General features: G+C 39.7%; 1 protein-coding gene across 1 annotated transcript in view; it reads right to left on the bottom strand.

The window, feature by feature from the left end:
- Positions 1-16,674, bottom strand: part of SEMA5A (semaphorin 5A) — a 505,802-nt gene that overhangs the window by 322,890 nt on the left and 166,238 nt on the right. Inside the window, exon 3 of the mRNA XM_055246035.2 lies at positions 15,500-15,700. Within this exon, the coding sequence (XP_055102010.1) occupies positions 15,500-15,623 (124 nt within the window). The 5' untranslated portion in view covers positions 15,624-15,700. The remainder of the gene's footprint in view (positions 1-15,499; positions 15,701-16,674) is intronic.

The raw sequence follows: 16,674 nt of genomic DNA, 5'->3' as shown, positions 1-16,674 counted from the left end.
TATGAATTGAGTACTCATTGTTCAGAAAGAGCCCTTATGTAAAGCACAAGGTGGAGTATATATTTTATTTACTCACCAGGGTTTTATCACAGGAGAGATAGACATATTCCACAACACATAGATAAGGATACCCATTTCTGTGGGCAAATGCATTAGAAAAGATACAGAACTGACAACACAGCCGAGGAGACAAGCTAAACTACCCTAGTACGGATCTTCCTTGCTAACAGAACCTGATTTTGTTAAACAACCAGAGCTGGAGCAAGGGCAAGGCTAGTAAGTACCTCATTTGGAGTGTAAAATTTCAGAGGACACAAAAATATTCAGTAATCGAGATAAATAATATTTTAATATTTTTAAAGATCTAAACTAATGCAAAAATCCAGGAGGAGCAAACCATCAACATTTTGAATAAAGACCCTGGAGCCCCAATGGGGCTCGGCAGGAGACTGTACTGATCCTTTATTTAAAATCTAGAGTGCTGCTCATCATTGCTTGATTTTTTTGCATTCACATAGCTTTTTTTTGAGACGGAGTCTCGCTCTGTCCCCCAGGCTGCAGTGCAGTGGCGTGATCTCGGCTCACTGCAAACTCCGCCTCCCGGGTTCACGTCATTCTCCTGCCTCAGCCTCCCGAGTAGCTGGGACTACAGGCGCCTACCACCACGCCCGGCTATTTTTTTGTATTTTTAGTAGAGACAGAGTTTCACCGTGTTATCCAGGATGTCTCGATCTCCTGACCTCCTGATCCACCGGCCTCAGCCTCCCAAAGTGCTGGGATTACAGGAGTGAGCCACCATGCCCGGCCCATATAGCTTTTTAACATATTGCATTAGTATATTATTTATCTTGATTACTGAGTGTTTCAGTACCATTTAAATAGTGTACCCAAGATGAGTTCCTCACTCACCTCATCCTGGTCCCAGGCCTGCTGGACTCAGGAGATAAATGGTGGTTTTTTCCATTCTCCCTTGCCAGACACTTCCTTTTCAATTACACCTAGAGGCAGCCACACAAATAGCTCTGCCATTCATATGCAAACAATTCTGCACATGGCTTCATGTAAGATTTGGCTTTTGATGTTGATTTCTGATACTAAGCAAAGAGCAAAGAAGCTGGCTGCCCCCACCCTCCCACTACTGCCCGTCTCTGAACACTGCCAGCAGCCATCCTAACATGAAATAAAAACCAAGGGCAAGAGCCAACCCCATGAGGATGATTGAGCAAAATGACAGCACTTGGGTCCTTGCTGCTGCTGCTGAGCTCTGAACCAGCCCTGCACTGCTTATTCTTTGCATCTAGTTAGGAGACAATGAGCATCCTTATGATATAAACCACTATTAGACTATCTATTACCTGAAGTCAAAATATTTCTAATAGATATTCTAGCTTAATAGCCAATGAGCTTTCAGAGTAAGGGTTTCTAAACTTTACTGCATTGATGACTTAAAACATGTATGTTAATATTTCATCCCTGAATCATTTGCTTCTAGGTAGTGAAGCAGTGCAAATTCTCAATGGAATTCTCAATAGGAATACGGCTGTAATCTCTTTATATGGCAATTAATTGTGGAAATGTATGCAAATTAGAGGTCAAACTACCCTTCAAATAAAATATACTGATTTTTTCCTACTAAATATTTGTGATAAAAATGCCAGTGTCAATAATGTCAACAGAAATCTCCATTTTTATTTTGCTCTTGCAATAAAGAATTCTTTTTTTTTTTTTAGATGGAGTCTTGCTCCGGTCTGGAGTGCAGTGGCGCGATCTCAGCTCACTGCAAGCTCCACCTCCCGGGTTCACACCATTCTCCTGCCTCAGCCTCCCGAGTAGCTGGGACTACAGGCGCCTGCCACCATGCCTGGCTAATTTTTTGTATTTTTAGTAGAGGCGGGGTTTCACCATGTTAGCCAGGATGGTCTCGATCTCCTGAGCTCGTGATCTGCCCGCCTCGGCCTCCCAAAGTGCTGGGGTTACAGGCGTGAGCCACTGCACCTGGCTGCAATAAAGAATTCTATTGTGTTGCTGTTTGAGGATGAAGAAAGGAGGGAATTTTCCTGAAGAGATAAAGAATGTCCCAAATGTCCCTTATGTTACCTTATTTCCCTAGTTTCAAGAGCAATAGAATCAATGTGGTAAGAACCTTAGATATAGTAGCCCTATAGGCTCATTTTTCACTTGAAGAAATTGAGATCAAAATAGAAGACAATAGGAGATTTCCTATACATCAGAGAAGCAGTTAACAGCAGATTCACAACAATTGCATAGGTTTCCTTTCCTAGTCTAGTATTCTTTAAACATGAACCATGATACTTTCCAAAAATTTCACTCAGAGAGGAGGCCAAGGCACATGAGTCTGAGCAGAACAGCCTACATCGATCTTCGTTAAGTAATGCTGGAAGGCAAAGGTCTATAATTGTGCTATCCAATATAGTAGACACTGGCAATAAATGACTATATTTTAATTTAACTAATTAAAATTCAATACAATTATAATGTATTACTTTAGAAGTAACATTTCAATCCTCAACAGCTACACATGGCTAATGGCTACCATATTTGTCAGTACACAATATGAGCATTTCTATCATCATAGAAAGTTCTATTGGCCAGCACTGCTTTATAGCCATGAGTTCTCTTATTGTTCTGTTTCTAATTGCAGGAACAGGAAGAAAGGAAGGATCACATATAGAAAACTCACCCTGAAAAGGTAAAAGAAGAATTGCATGCATTACTACAAAAGCTACTCAGGCTAAATATGTATCTCTCTTATTTCCTCTCCATGGTTAATATAATATCTATTATTCCAAAAAGTATTTTCATCACTTAAATTCAAAAGCAATCTGAAAATCAACAATTCTCAAATGCGATGGCACCTCTGAAAGCATACATACTCAGAAATTTTCCTCCAGACTGCCTTTGGGAGTTAAATAAATTAACTTTCTTATGCCAAGTTAACATGAACTTAGCCCTTAAAATAGGCTTTGGGAGGAAAACTTTACTGATAAAACAGTCTGATATAGTCTGGTTGTTTCTTCTCTGCAAATCTTATGTTGGCATGTGATCCCCAATGTTGAAGATGGGGACTACTGGGCTGTGATTGGATCATGGGGCGAGATCCCTCATGAATGATTTGGGGCCCTCTTTGCCTAAATGAGTTCATGTAACATCTGGTTGTTAAAAAAGAGTCTGGGACATCTGCCCTGTCTCTCTTGCTCCAGCTCTTGGCGTGTGATATGCCCACACCCCCTTCACCTTCTGCCATGAGTAAAAGCTTCCTGAGGCCTCACCAGAGGTCAAGCAGATGTTGGTGCCATGCTTGTACAGCCTGCAGAACTGTTAGCCAAATAAACCTCTTGTCTTTATAAATTACCCACTCTCAGGTATTCCTTTACAGTAATGCAAAATGGACTAAATCACAGTCTATGGTGGGTTTTCATTAAAGATAATCTTGGATTTTAAGTAATTTGCTGAAACATGTACACACATACACGCACCTAGGTCTTATTAAATGTTACATAACACATTATTCAGAATTATCTTTCACATTGTAAAATTCTCACATAATGCTTGGACGTGATACCCAAAAAAAGCAACATGATTACTGGATTCGACACACTTGACAAGTTTATGCATCCTCATTTGAGTTGGGACTAACATAATTTCAAAAATTGGTTTCATAGAGGTACTATTTAGATAGAATATTTACTCATTTAAATGTAAAATTTAATGACTTTTAACAAATGTATAAAACCTGTCACCACCTCTTCATCTTGATATAAAATATTTGCAGCAACTCAAATAATCTCTCATATACCTTGCAGTCAATTTCTTCCTTGACCCTGTATCCAGGCAGCCATTAATAGGTATTCTGCTGCTACAGTTCTATCTTCCATAGAATGTCACATAATGAGATAATGAATACATAGTCTTTTGTATCTAGAATCTTTCATTTAGCATGATACTCTGAGATTTCATCCAGCTTGTTATCTGTATTTGTAGTTTGTTTCCTTTTTATTGCCTAGTAGTTCTCCATTTTACATAATTAATTTGTTCATTTCCATTGATGAACTTTTGGGTTGTTTCCAGTTTGGAATTTTTAAGAATAAAGCCTCTATAAACCCTTGGATACGAATCTTTCTGTAGACATTATTCAATATTATATTACACTTGGGAAAATACCTAGGAGTGGATTTTCTGGGACTTATTGTAAGTATATGTTTAACTTTTGAAGAAATGCCACATTTCCCAAGTGGCTGAAACATCATGCATCATCATCCTGCATTATTAACAACAAAAGATGTCCAGTTGTGCCATATCCTTGCCAACACTTGGTATTGTCAGCCTTTCTAATTTTAGTCAGTCTGCAGTGTGTGTGGAGGTATCTCACTACGCAGTTATGTCTAAATCGCTAGTCCATTTTTAAAAATTAGATTGTTTTCTTAAGTTGTAAGACTTTATATATGCTGGACACAAGACCACATATATATATGGTAAATATGTGTATCTGTGTGTGTGTGTGTGTGTGTGTATGTATGTCAAATATTTTGCAAATATTCCCACAGAGTGTATGGCTTGCTTATCCATTTTCTTAATGGTGTCTTCGAAGAGAAAATGCTTTTCATTTGAATGTGGTCCAATTTATCAAATTTTCTGGTATGTGCTTTTCATATTCTAGCTAAAAAATCTTTCCTAATTCAAAGTTTTGGAAATATTTCTTATATGTTTTCTTCCAGAGGTTTTTAAATTTTTGCTCTTAACCTTAGGTCTGTCATCCCTATCAGGTAATTGTTGTATACTGTGTGAAGCAATATTTAGAGTTTACTTTTTGCAGAGAGATGTACAATTTTTCCAGTACCACTTGTTGAAGACTACTATTTTCTCATTGATTTACCATAGCCTCTTCACTAAGAGTTAATTGACAATATGTATGTATATGTGGGCCTATTTCTGATCTCTGCTTCTGTTCATTGCCTTATAGTTTTCCTCGTGCAATTACATCATTGTTTTGAGTTCTTGTAGTGTAGGTCTTCCAACATTTCCCTGCAGAACAAACCAAAGAAAAAAAAATGGCAGTGCAGGAGCTTAGAGGTATACCTGGTTATCATGATGAAAGTTCCATCACTCATGGAATATGTGTGATTAGACGAACCCCTTCCTTCACTTAACCCATTCCCTGCCTTATATTTTTCCTCAACCCTTATCACTATGTAACCAATTCTACTACATGTCTATATCTTATTATTGTCTGACTCTCCTAATAAAATGTAAACTCAGTGTGGGCCAGGATTTATTTCTGTTTTACTTCCTGGGGTAACCCTAGTAACTAAAACAATTTCTGGCACATAATAAGCACTCAATAAATATTGACTGAATTATTAATGAACTGGACCTCTGCTTTCATCTTTAAACAAGTAATTCTCTGTGCTGAAGCCAGAGAATTGAATAGCACAAAAAATCAAACATACAAATGAGAATGACAACCGTTAATCACCTTCCGAGAGCTGCCATGAGCACTCTGCTCAGCCGTTCCTGGCGTCAGGGTCTTGCTTCATTGATTTTAGTTAGCAGGGTTTGCAGCCTCTCTAAGGCACACCCAGACATATTTTCAAGGTAGGATGGGTCAAATAGTGTTACCCGGACTTTTTACACTGGGGATTAGAGGAATCCATTCATTTTGGTGCGTTAGCATGCAACATCACTGTAGATGATAGCATGAGTCCGCCAGGGCTCTTAATTATGAATAAGAACACTGTCTCACTCATGGAACATGTGTGATTAGACTTGCCCCTGAGTCATATGAAGGAATTGGGAGAGCAAAAGAGAAATTAAAGAATAATTCCACCTAAAGCTAGAGATTACCTCCCAGCCTCTCTTTAGTCAATAATAAAAAAGATTCAAGAAAATACAAATTTAAAGTGTTGATTAAATTAAAAACCAAAGTAAATAAGATTTGGAAGCCTTCATGCAGTCTTTTTCTGTTGTTGTGTTGGTAACAGAGAGACATCACCACTGCTGTCCGCTGGAGATGGCATCAGCTTTGTCTCCCAAATGTAACCAAGGTGGCTTACCTTGTGCTGATATAAAAAGAAGACAGGAGGACATCATCCAAGAAAGATACTGCCTAATTAAAACTTTACTCACCCCACATTTAATCTCCAACTCTTCCTCTGTACATAAAATAAGGATTTTTATCTACCTTCAGTATGAGAAACAGATGAATTGCCCATTTAATGCTTAGAAAGATGATAATATACTTAAAGATAAATAAAATACAATAATATACCATTTGAGGCCAAATGGAAACACTATTTTAAATCAGAATTCTAACAGTAACTTTACAAATTCTTATTCCCAGTTTTTGTTTTTTTTTTTTTTGAGACAGAGTCTCGCTTTTTCACCCAGGCTGGAGTGTAGTGGCTCAATCTCGGCTCACTGCAAGCTCCGCCTCCCGAGTTCACGCCATTCTCCTGCCTCAGCCTCTCCGAGTAGCTGGGACTACAGGCGCCCGCCACCATGCCCGGCTAATTTTTTTTTGTATTTTTAGTAGAGACAGGGTTTCACCGTGGTCTCGATCTCCTGACCTCGTGATCCGCCCACCTCGGCCTCCCAAAGTGCTGGGATTACAAGCGTGAGCCACCGCGCCCCGCTTATTCCCAGTTTTAACTCAATCACATTGCACAACTTTACTTACAAGCAATCCACTCAAAGACTTAAAATAATAAAAACTATCTCCCTATTGAGATACATCAACCAAAAACAATTGAAATTTTACCTGAAGATAAAATATAAATATTCAATCTTATAAATTATTTAATTAGTGGCCCTAGAATGCAAAAGTAACATGAAAGTTATTAATAATTTTCAAAACTCAATAAACCATTTTCATCAGTCTAATTATTGCTTATAAAAATGCACAACAGGGACCCTCTCAGCTCTCATCAGCCAAAGATCAATAAGAACATTAAAGTCCCATCTAAGTATTAGAACCAATTCTCTTTGTTAATAACTTATAGTGGTTACATGCTGCATTTTCTCCTAACATCTCTGTGCACTCCTGAATAATCATTACACACCTAGATTATAGAATTGAAAAATGGTTTTTTAAAAATATTTCATTTCTCCAGATAGAAAACTGACAATATACTTTAAAATCAGAAATGTACCCCAAAATGCATTTTGTAATGTAAAAAGCAGGCAATGTGGTTGGTTATACCTTAGCTGGTTCCTTTGCAAATAGATTAAAATATTTTGCCAATGTGATTTTGACATTACATCACATAAAACATCCAGTCATATGCATGATAATGAAAAGACAAATTATTCATGGAACAAAGGATATTTAAGGATCCATAACAGCACGTTTCCTCCCCAAGTAAACTCTTAGGAGGAGAAGTCATATCCTATTATGAAACAAGTGAAGATCACACTTGGTTTATGTAAATTTTAGTTTACAGAGAAAATGTTGAGTTCAAGACAGTTTTCAACAGTTAGCAGTGTCTTCCTATATGTTAATCAGATTCATATGAAAATATTAAAACTAAATATTAAAATTAATGTCATGCTATCTATTTCTAATTAAAATAAATGTTCTTAATTCCTCCTTGGAGAAAGTAGGACATTATCATGCAATCACACACATTTATGATTTCTAAAGGTCAGAGCGATAGATCTGAGACTAGATGAACAGAGAGAAATACTGGAAGCAATTTTGCCCAAGATTTATATTTTCAGACTCAGAAAGCTCTGGAATCTCACAGGGACTCCAGGAATCCTCTACTGCAGCCCCTTCTGTGGCAATGAGGTTGCTGTATCCTAATGAAGAGGCTAAACTCAGCCAGTACCATGACTCCACACAACTGCTTGGCGCATTAGACACCAGACAGCCAAAACCCAGAGAGGAAACAGAGCATCATGAGACATGCATGGAGCCATGGGACACACATGGAGCCATGCACAATGCACACACATGGAACTGTGGGACACGTGGAGCCATGGGGCATGCAAGGAGATGTGGACATGCATGGAACCATGGGATATGTGTGGAACCATGGGACACACATGGAGCCATGGGACATACATACATGGAGTTGTTAACATGCCTGGAACCTTGGACACATATGGAGGGATGGGCTATGCATGGATACATGGACACACATAAAGACATGGATATGGCTGGAACTGTGGGACATGCATGGAATTATAGACAAGCATAGAGCCATGAGATGTGCATGTAGCTGTGGGAGACACATGGTACCATGGCACATGCATGGAGCCATGAGACACACATGCGTGGAGTTATGAGACACACATGGAGCTGTGGGAGGCACGTAGATGGCACATACATAGAGACATGGATATGCATGGAGCCATGAGACACACGTGCATGGAGCCATGTCACACACATGGAGCTGTGGACACAAATGGAGCCTAGCACAGAAACATCTCCTTCACTCATACAGCATCCCTTCATCTTCTGAGAGGTTACAGTTCATTGTAGCTTGACACTGCCCATGTTATGCCTTCTCCAGCCGCAGGAGGAGCAGGTGGCAGGCTGAGCAATGCCAGTGGCCCACAAGACAGCACGGCGTCAAGGAAAGAGTGACAGGAGGCCGGAAAACAGACAAAAAGGGCAGTTATGACAGCATGTAATATGCACATGGCTACATTAGAGAAGAGCAGAAAGAGCTTCTTAGACTAGGAGAAAGGCTGGGGGCACAGTGAATGAATACGAAAAAGAGCCAAATTAGAGTTACAAAACATGTCAGATATTCTTCCTGTCAACATTTAACAAAGCAATGCATGCAACACACACATAAATGTAATGTAATATAATGATATGTTTTGAAAGGAAAATATAGGATCCATGAAAAATAGTCATTCATACTGTGATATGGGAATAAAACCCAAGTTTAAAATCCTAATTGGTCACTTTCAGTCACTGTTTTTTCAATCACCTAAGACTACATATGGGGATAAAGGCAGCTGTTAAAACCCAAGATCCTTAGGGAAGCAGCAGAAAACCAAGTGCAACCCCCTAGCCCAGTCCCGGTGATGGCCCAAGCTGGAGCAGTCATCTCAATTCCCCCCATGCCCTTCCCAAGCCACTGGAGCTAAATGTTGCAAATCCTCTATCACGAGTCCATGCAGCTCTTGCTTAAGTCTCAGAACAATTTTCAGGCCAATCAATAAACCCATAAGTAGGAGGACACTCTACAGGAACATTAAGGAGTTAAAGATAAAGATCGCTGGGACCTGGGAATGGAAATCATTGGGGCCCTGCCTGATTCTGCAGGCAGGAGTAATCTTGGGCATTAATGCTAAATGCTGCCGGCTAACACCCTGAAGAAAAGCCTCCAAATCAGTCATATGAAGGACCCACGCAAAGTACAGCATGACTCACATCACTGGTGGTCTTTCTTTGTGAATAATGTGAAATTGCTTCCCACAAACCCATTCCTATAACAGGAGCATGCTCTCTAAATAGCCTGCATACTGAGTAAACTTTAATCAATAAACAAACAAAAGCAGAATATGGCACATCGCCTTAAGTAGACATTAAACATTTAAAACTAATTTCAGAGATGGTTTTGAGACTCAGTAAGCATGCTGAGAAACATGCTGTCTTGAAGGGTCACTATTTTTTTCCCCTCTTTATTGGAATAGACATTTAAACAAACGACAAGGACATATGTTTGAACAGTGCATCTGTAATGGGTCAGGATGTTTTAGCAGCCACTGCACAATCAGGGCTAAATATTCCAGAACATACAGTCAAGCAAGTAACCTTGCAAACACAGCAAGCTGTTAAAGCGTGTTGTGCAATGAACTCCACTAGACAGGAGCAGCCTGCAGTGGCAAATATTTCACAGAGGCTGGAAAAAAAAAAAAAAAAAGATTCTACCAGCATCTTCTGCCTAGCCAGGTAAATCAGATCAAGACTCTGACAGAAAATGTTAAGTTGCATGAAGACGTTCCGTTACCATCCAGTCCTTCATCAGTAGCATCCTGTGCAGAATGCCTCCAGTGCATAATACTATGTGCATGGAAATCAGGATTTTAAGTCAAGATTATCTGATTCTCCCTTTATTTCCCTAGTCAGTGTTTCATCCTACTTTCTCGAAGTTTCTTGGAATGGTGCCTTACAAAAAAGTGTTCACAGGGAGTCACAGAGGCCACTTGCTCAGCGGTAACATGAGCCATTTCAAGGCCTGACTGGGCCCATAATATCACAAGACATCGTGTGTGTGTGTGTGTGTGTGTGTGTGTGTGTGTGTGTGTGTGTGTGTGTGAGAGAGAGAGAGAGAGAGAGAAATAGTTTTATTCCCTCCTCAGAGAAGCACTTCCTTTCGAAGGCCCTGTACTCTTGGCCTGGGACCTGCCTACTCCTCTTCAGCCAAGACAGAGATCTTCAGGAAGTCCTTCCTCTCCCGCATCCACCCCCACCCACCAGCTTTCCTGCATCCTGGGTGCTTTGGCCTCCTGCCCTCCACGCTCACTGGAGGTGGAGTTGGCTTCCTATAACTTTACTGGGCACCTGTTCCCAGTTGCCATGCCCTCCTACAGCACCGGGGTCTCTGCTTAAACAATCATCTCTCCCCTCTTCTCTCTCTTTAGCCTCTTCCTTCACCTCATTCCTTCCCATCGCCATTTGAGGATGGTTAAGTCATGCTCTTTGAAAAGCTGTTCCCTGCCCTTATGTCCCTGCATGACTGACATGAATTCTCTCCTTTTATATCTATCATCTAGTCCCTAACCTTTGATATATCCCCACATATATCACCATCTGGTTTCTTCCCCCAACCCTGCATTGAAACTGCTCTGATAAATGCTGCATTTTATGTGTCCTCCCAAAAGATATACTGAAGTCCTAACCACACAGGTACTTCTGAATGTAACCGTATTTGGAAACAGCACTTTTGCAGATGAATTGTTTAAGATGAGGTCATACTGGATTAAGGTTAGCCCTAAGTTCAACATGACTTATGTCCTTATAAAAAAAGAAGACCAAAAGGCAGGGACACAGAGGGAGGATACCATGAGACTACAGACTAAGAGACTGGAGTGATGCGTCCATGAGCCAAGGAATGCCAAACATTGCTGACAATCATGAGAAGCTAGGAGGAAGCAGAGAACGGTTCTTCAGAGAGAACACAGACCTGCAAACACCGTAATTTTGGACTTCTGGCCTCCAGAACTGTGAGAAGAGACAATTAGGTTGTTTTAAGCCATCTAGTGTGAAGTAATTTGTTACAGCAGCCCTAAGCAGGTAATACAGTACTGCTGACAGAATTGCTCGGAAAGTGACCAATTGTCCTGGCTTTCCCAGAACAGAAGCAACCAGAAAAGTCCCAGGAAGACCAGGACAAGTGTGTCACTCTTCTGCCTTGAACACTGCAGTATCTGACGCTCTGCTGGACACAGCCCTCTTGAAAATATCCCCTTTCTTGGTTCTCAGAAAGGTTTGCTTTCAACTAGATAATTCCATCTGGTGGCTCACAGGAACTCAGCCTTTTCCATCTAAAATCACCACACCCCTCGTATCTGCTTTCTCTTCTTGATTCTATATGGAATTAACAGCCAAAAATGTGGGGACTGCAGTCAGGGCTTCCTTCTCACTCCTGCTCTACAACTACTGAATCTTCAACCACACTCATTTCCAATTTCCAGAATCTATCTCTTCTCTACATTTCTGCCTCCCTTTCCTTAATGCAGTTCCTCCTCCCGTTGGTCTCAGTAGCAGCCTTAGAATGGGCTGTCCCTGCCAGCATTTTGTCATCCTCCAGATAGAGGATAAACTTGTTCAGATGCCTTCCAATGCCAGGCACCTCTGAATCCCCACTTGCCATGTGAGCCTCATGCCCTCTACCTCCTCCTCCATATCTTAAAATAAGATGTCCTGACTTCCTGTACGTGAAGCTTGCCAGGACCTGCAATGCTCCCTCTCTCACTTCAGGGCTTATCACTTGCTCTTTTCATCTCCCTGGAAACCTCTCCTTTCATAAGTTTTGTAAACACCTTCTAACAATCACTTGGGCTGCAGCTCTGGCATGGCTTCATCCCAGAAACCTTCCTCAACCACCGTCCTACAGCCCAGGATGTGGGCTTAGAGCCCCTCTCCCAGGCTCTGCAGCACCCAACACAGGCACCTGTTAGGACCCTTCACAGAATGTTATGCAATGGCCCTTTTGGTTCACATTCCTAAAAATAGTCTAAACCCTTTTAATAGGAACCGAGCATCTTCTTGACCTCCTCAATATCTAGTAAAGACCCTGTACACAACAGGCTTCTCTTAAATGTTCATTGAAGGTTCACTCAGAATTAAAAACATGCAAATAAAAATACACTGAGATGCCATTTATGCACTGAGTTTGGTCCAGATCCCAAAGCCTGATGGTGTACTCTGCAGGAAAGGCAGCAGAGAAACAGGTGTTCATATCCAGGGCAACTAGAATGCAAAGTGGTGCAACCCCTATGAAAGAGAATTGGGCAACATTTACAAAACCACATAAGCATTCACCCTTTGGCCCAGAAATCCCAATTCTAATAATCTCTTTCAACGGTACACTTGCAAAAATATTAAATAATGTTTACAGGAGGCATTACTCACTGAAACACTATCCATGGTCACAAATGACAGAAAATAACCTAAGCATCTCTCAATAAGGAGTTTTTGATTAGGTTAGGGCTCATCACATAGTGGAAGCTACGTAGCTACTGAAAAAAAAAAAAAGAATGACATAAATCTCTACACTCTTCTAGAGAGTAGGCTCCAGCATATATCATTAGGTTAAAATAATGCTACACAGATACAAGTCTATATAATTGCCACCTTTCATCTAAGAAAATGGAATATAAATATATATTTGTATGTGTGTGTGTGTTGCTTTGCTTCTCTTACAAAAGTAGCCTAACCCATAAAATATAGATAAATAGCTAAATACAGAAAGAGCTCTAGAATAGGATCAATAAAACAGGAAGCGAAGCTAGATTCCTTTGAACACCTTTTGCTTCAATCATTTGACTTTGAAACACTGCATAATAACTTAATGTCAATTTTAAGAATTTCTAAAAATCAATAGAAAAATTAAACAAATGATAGTAACTGGGTCTTGGGTTGGTGCCATAACCATGCAGAAATTGTTAATTTATTTCTACTGATTTTAAAGCAATAATTCTGCTAATTTCACTAGAATTTTCTGGTGAAATATATACGTGAGGACCAAAAAAAAAGAGAGAGAGAAAAAAGTCGTTTTAAAGATTTTTCAATAATCAAAAACAACTAAGTTTGCATGGAGCTGTTATTCTAAAATGACTGAGTGTGTACTAAAGAAAAAAGGCAAAGAAATCATTAGGTTGGTCAGCAGAGACTTGAGATTTTGTGCAAGGAAGAAATAGACACTAAGATGGGAAAGATTAACAAAGACCCTAGAGTTCTGGAGATGAGTTGGGAGTACCAGGAGAAGCTTATGGTATATTTTAAAAATGTTTTTCTTAGCACTATCCACTGAGAAGACCTGTGGGCACCTTTGGTGCTCAAAGCATACAGAAATGAGTGATTCCCAGGTCTGTGGAAGGAAATAAGTAAAAGGAATAGGAACATCTTGTCAACCCAGAAACTAAAGAAGCTCTCAAAGATGACTTGGATGGAGTCAGAAGAGTCCAGAAGCTACTCTCAAGAGGCTACTCTAGGCTTAAAATGCTATAATTTCACCATGTACAAGGATGTAAACTACATGGATTAAAATACATCAAATATGTTGAAATTCATGTATTAATAATAATTATAATAATCAAAATAAGAAAAAGGCAAACAACACTTATTCATCCCCTTTGGATGACAAATGAATGACATGTGGGATGTTAAAGAACCAACCTACTTGTGTATTTAAAAAAAATAGAAGTATAAATTGGTGGGGGGCAGGGACCATTTGTTTTGCCTTTCCTGCATAAGGTGTACCTTCAGGAAATGCAAAGAGCTGATGAAGGAAAGATAGTTTGTATAGAAGTATTCTAACCACTAAATGAGCAAAATAATAAAATGAGAAAATCCCAGTTTTGTACCCATGGGTGAATCAGTAGATTGAGGCCATGATCATCAATGACTGATCATTTCCCAGCTGGATATGCTCTGCCTCCTGAAGGAAGTACGCAGCATTACCCATGACACGGTCAAGACAAAAAGATCCAAACCTGGATCTCAGCAGGTGTCTTGAGATTACTAGGAATTTACAGACATCTTTAGAAAGAGGAACATTTGAACCACACAATCAGAACATGACGAGCAAACTCCAGACTGTGGGAAACTGTCCAGGACAAAGAACTTGGTTTCTGTAATTTGCAAAGAGTATGAAATAAAAGTAAAATATTAAAAGAGACTCAAGAAATATACCAACCAATGGCAGTGTATGGAATTTACTTAAATCCTGATTTGACTTAACTGGCCAAAAGATGCCGAAATATTTATGAACCCAGGAAAGATCTCTCAATGCCCACTGGGTGCTTGATGATGTCATGAAATCATTTATTGTTAGTTAGTTTGTTTGTTGTGATAATGGTACTGAATTCCTTACCTTTGAGCATTATAAACTGAAATCTGATGGATAAAATTATTTGATTTTTTAAAATTTCCTCCAAAATAATTTAATGGGTATGAGATGAAGCATGAGTGGAAATTTAGATGAAAAAGGATGGGGATGGGCCATGAATTGATAAGTGTGGGGCTGCATGTTCCTTAGACTATTTCTGTTTTTGTGCTCCTTAGACTATTCTATTTCTGTAGATATTTGAAAGTGTTTGATACAAAGTTTTAAAAACAGCAAAATATAAAACCACTTGTTGCATGAATTACTGAAATACAATGTCTGATTCATCATATTTAGCCTGATAATATAATTCCTTGAGGACAGGGACAAAGTCTATTTTCTTTTCCACTCTGAATGCTTGAGTGCCCCGGGTGTGAACGACCTTAAATAAATTTCAACGAATGAAAGAATAAATGAGTGGATATACAGATTAATTATTTAATCCTACCAATCCATAGAGATACTTGGGACATTAAATTAATTCTGCTACCATGCAATGCTAGATAGAAACCAAGGGGTAAGTTTGTGGCAAGACTAAGGCTTTGCAGGAAGATGCCGTAGTGAAGAATTTTAGGCTTTCCTTGGTTTTGTTGTTCTTTTTATGGTCACATTTTTATCCTTTGGTTCAAACACTTAGGAGGCCTGCAGTACCTGTTAAATAAAGGTGACCAGAAATAATGAGATTTTTTACCTTGGTAATCCCTGTCTTAGACCCCTCTTGAGGTAGTAATCCGTTTCTGGATATGAAATTCTAACGATAGAGGCTTTTGTAGTTTTACCTTTATTTTAAACTATGTCTAAAACAAGAGTCACTGGATTATACAGCATTTGTAATGTTCTATTATCTTCTATCACTAAACACAGAACGTGCATTTAGATGACGGCTTTGCAATCAGTGTGTGCTGGTCCCTTACCTTTATAGGAGATGACTGGATGCTCGGCTCTCTGGCACTGAGTTGTACCCTGGGCCTCTGGGCGGGCGAGTCTCCACAGCCCCAGGCTTGAGAACAGCCATGCTATAACACAGGTTCCCTTCATGGTGCGCAAGGGGCCTCTGACTCTGGGCACGTGTCTTCTAAACAGAAGCTCTTCTTCTCCTCATGTGTGGAAAGTGCCTAAAACACACAAAAGAGAAGAATCAGATGACCGTGAGTTCATTTTCCGGTGGGTGGTCTTCTGGTAAAACTCCCTCACTAACTTCAAGTTTACACTTTGTGGAGATAGAGGAGAGCTTGGAGGGCTTAGAGCAGCATATTTTTCTAGGTCATATCCCAGGCTGTGTGTATGAATGCATGCGTGAGTGCGTGTGTCTCAATACAGACCTCTCATTCTCCCAATAATTGCATGGCATAGCCCATTTGTTTTAAACGAGAAATGCTCAAGCGTAAGCTGTACTGTCGTCACACTCACTACTAAGGAATGTAGATTAATAGTTGGGATTGGCTGGATTTCCATTGGCCACCTGTCCTAACCCCTTGGGCAAACACAGGTCTGTATGTGGAAACCCTACAAATACCTGCCCATCCCTTTTTAACATTTAAAATATTTAGTTTTAAGAAGGCCATGGCCATTGTCTTTTACTAATAAATTGATGAATATTATGCTACCCAACTTTAAAAAAAAACATCATGATTTGCTAAATTCTGTATTTAGTGATGCAGGATAACCTTTTAAAATTGTAGATAATCTGCCTGCAAAATATCTGGCTAGAGATCAAGTGTGAATCAAACAAAATCTATATCGAGCACCTACTGGGTGAAATAAAAGTTCTATGCTGGGAAACTTTAAAGATTATGAACAATTTAAATGATTAACAAGCATTAAAGTAATATAGGCCTTTAAAAATAACTATAATCTAAGCTTTTTAAGCAAAACTTAAAAAGAATGGGAGTGCTGTGGAAGTCAAGGGAGAATACGACTGCTACAGAGAAGGATCTATGACGGGTCCATGGAGGGGCTCAAATCTGAGTGTAATGCTGGAGGATAAAGAGGATTTCAACAGATGGAGGTTTCTGGAAGGACATTCCATCCCCAGGGAAGAGGATGAAAAGGCACACTGGAGGGGCAAGAGGAAGAGGTATGCAACATG

The sequence above is a fragment of the Symphalangus syndactylus genome, chromosome 16, assembly GCF_028878055.3.
Source record: "Symphalangus syndactylus isolate Jambi chromosome 16, NHGRI_mSymSyn1-v2.1_pri, whole genome shotgun sequence".
Classification (NCBI taxonomy): Eukaryota; Metazoa; Chordata; class Mammalia; order Primates; family Hylobatidae; genus Symphalangus; species Symphalangus syndactylus.
Note: the sequence above shows the minus strand (reverse complement) of the source record. Positions and strands in the feature narration are given on the sequence as shown.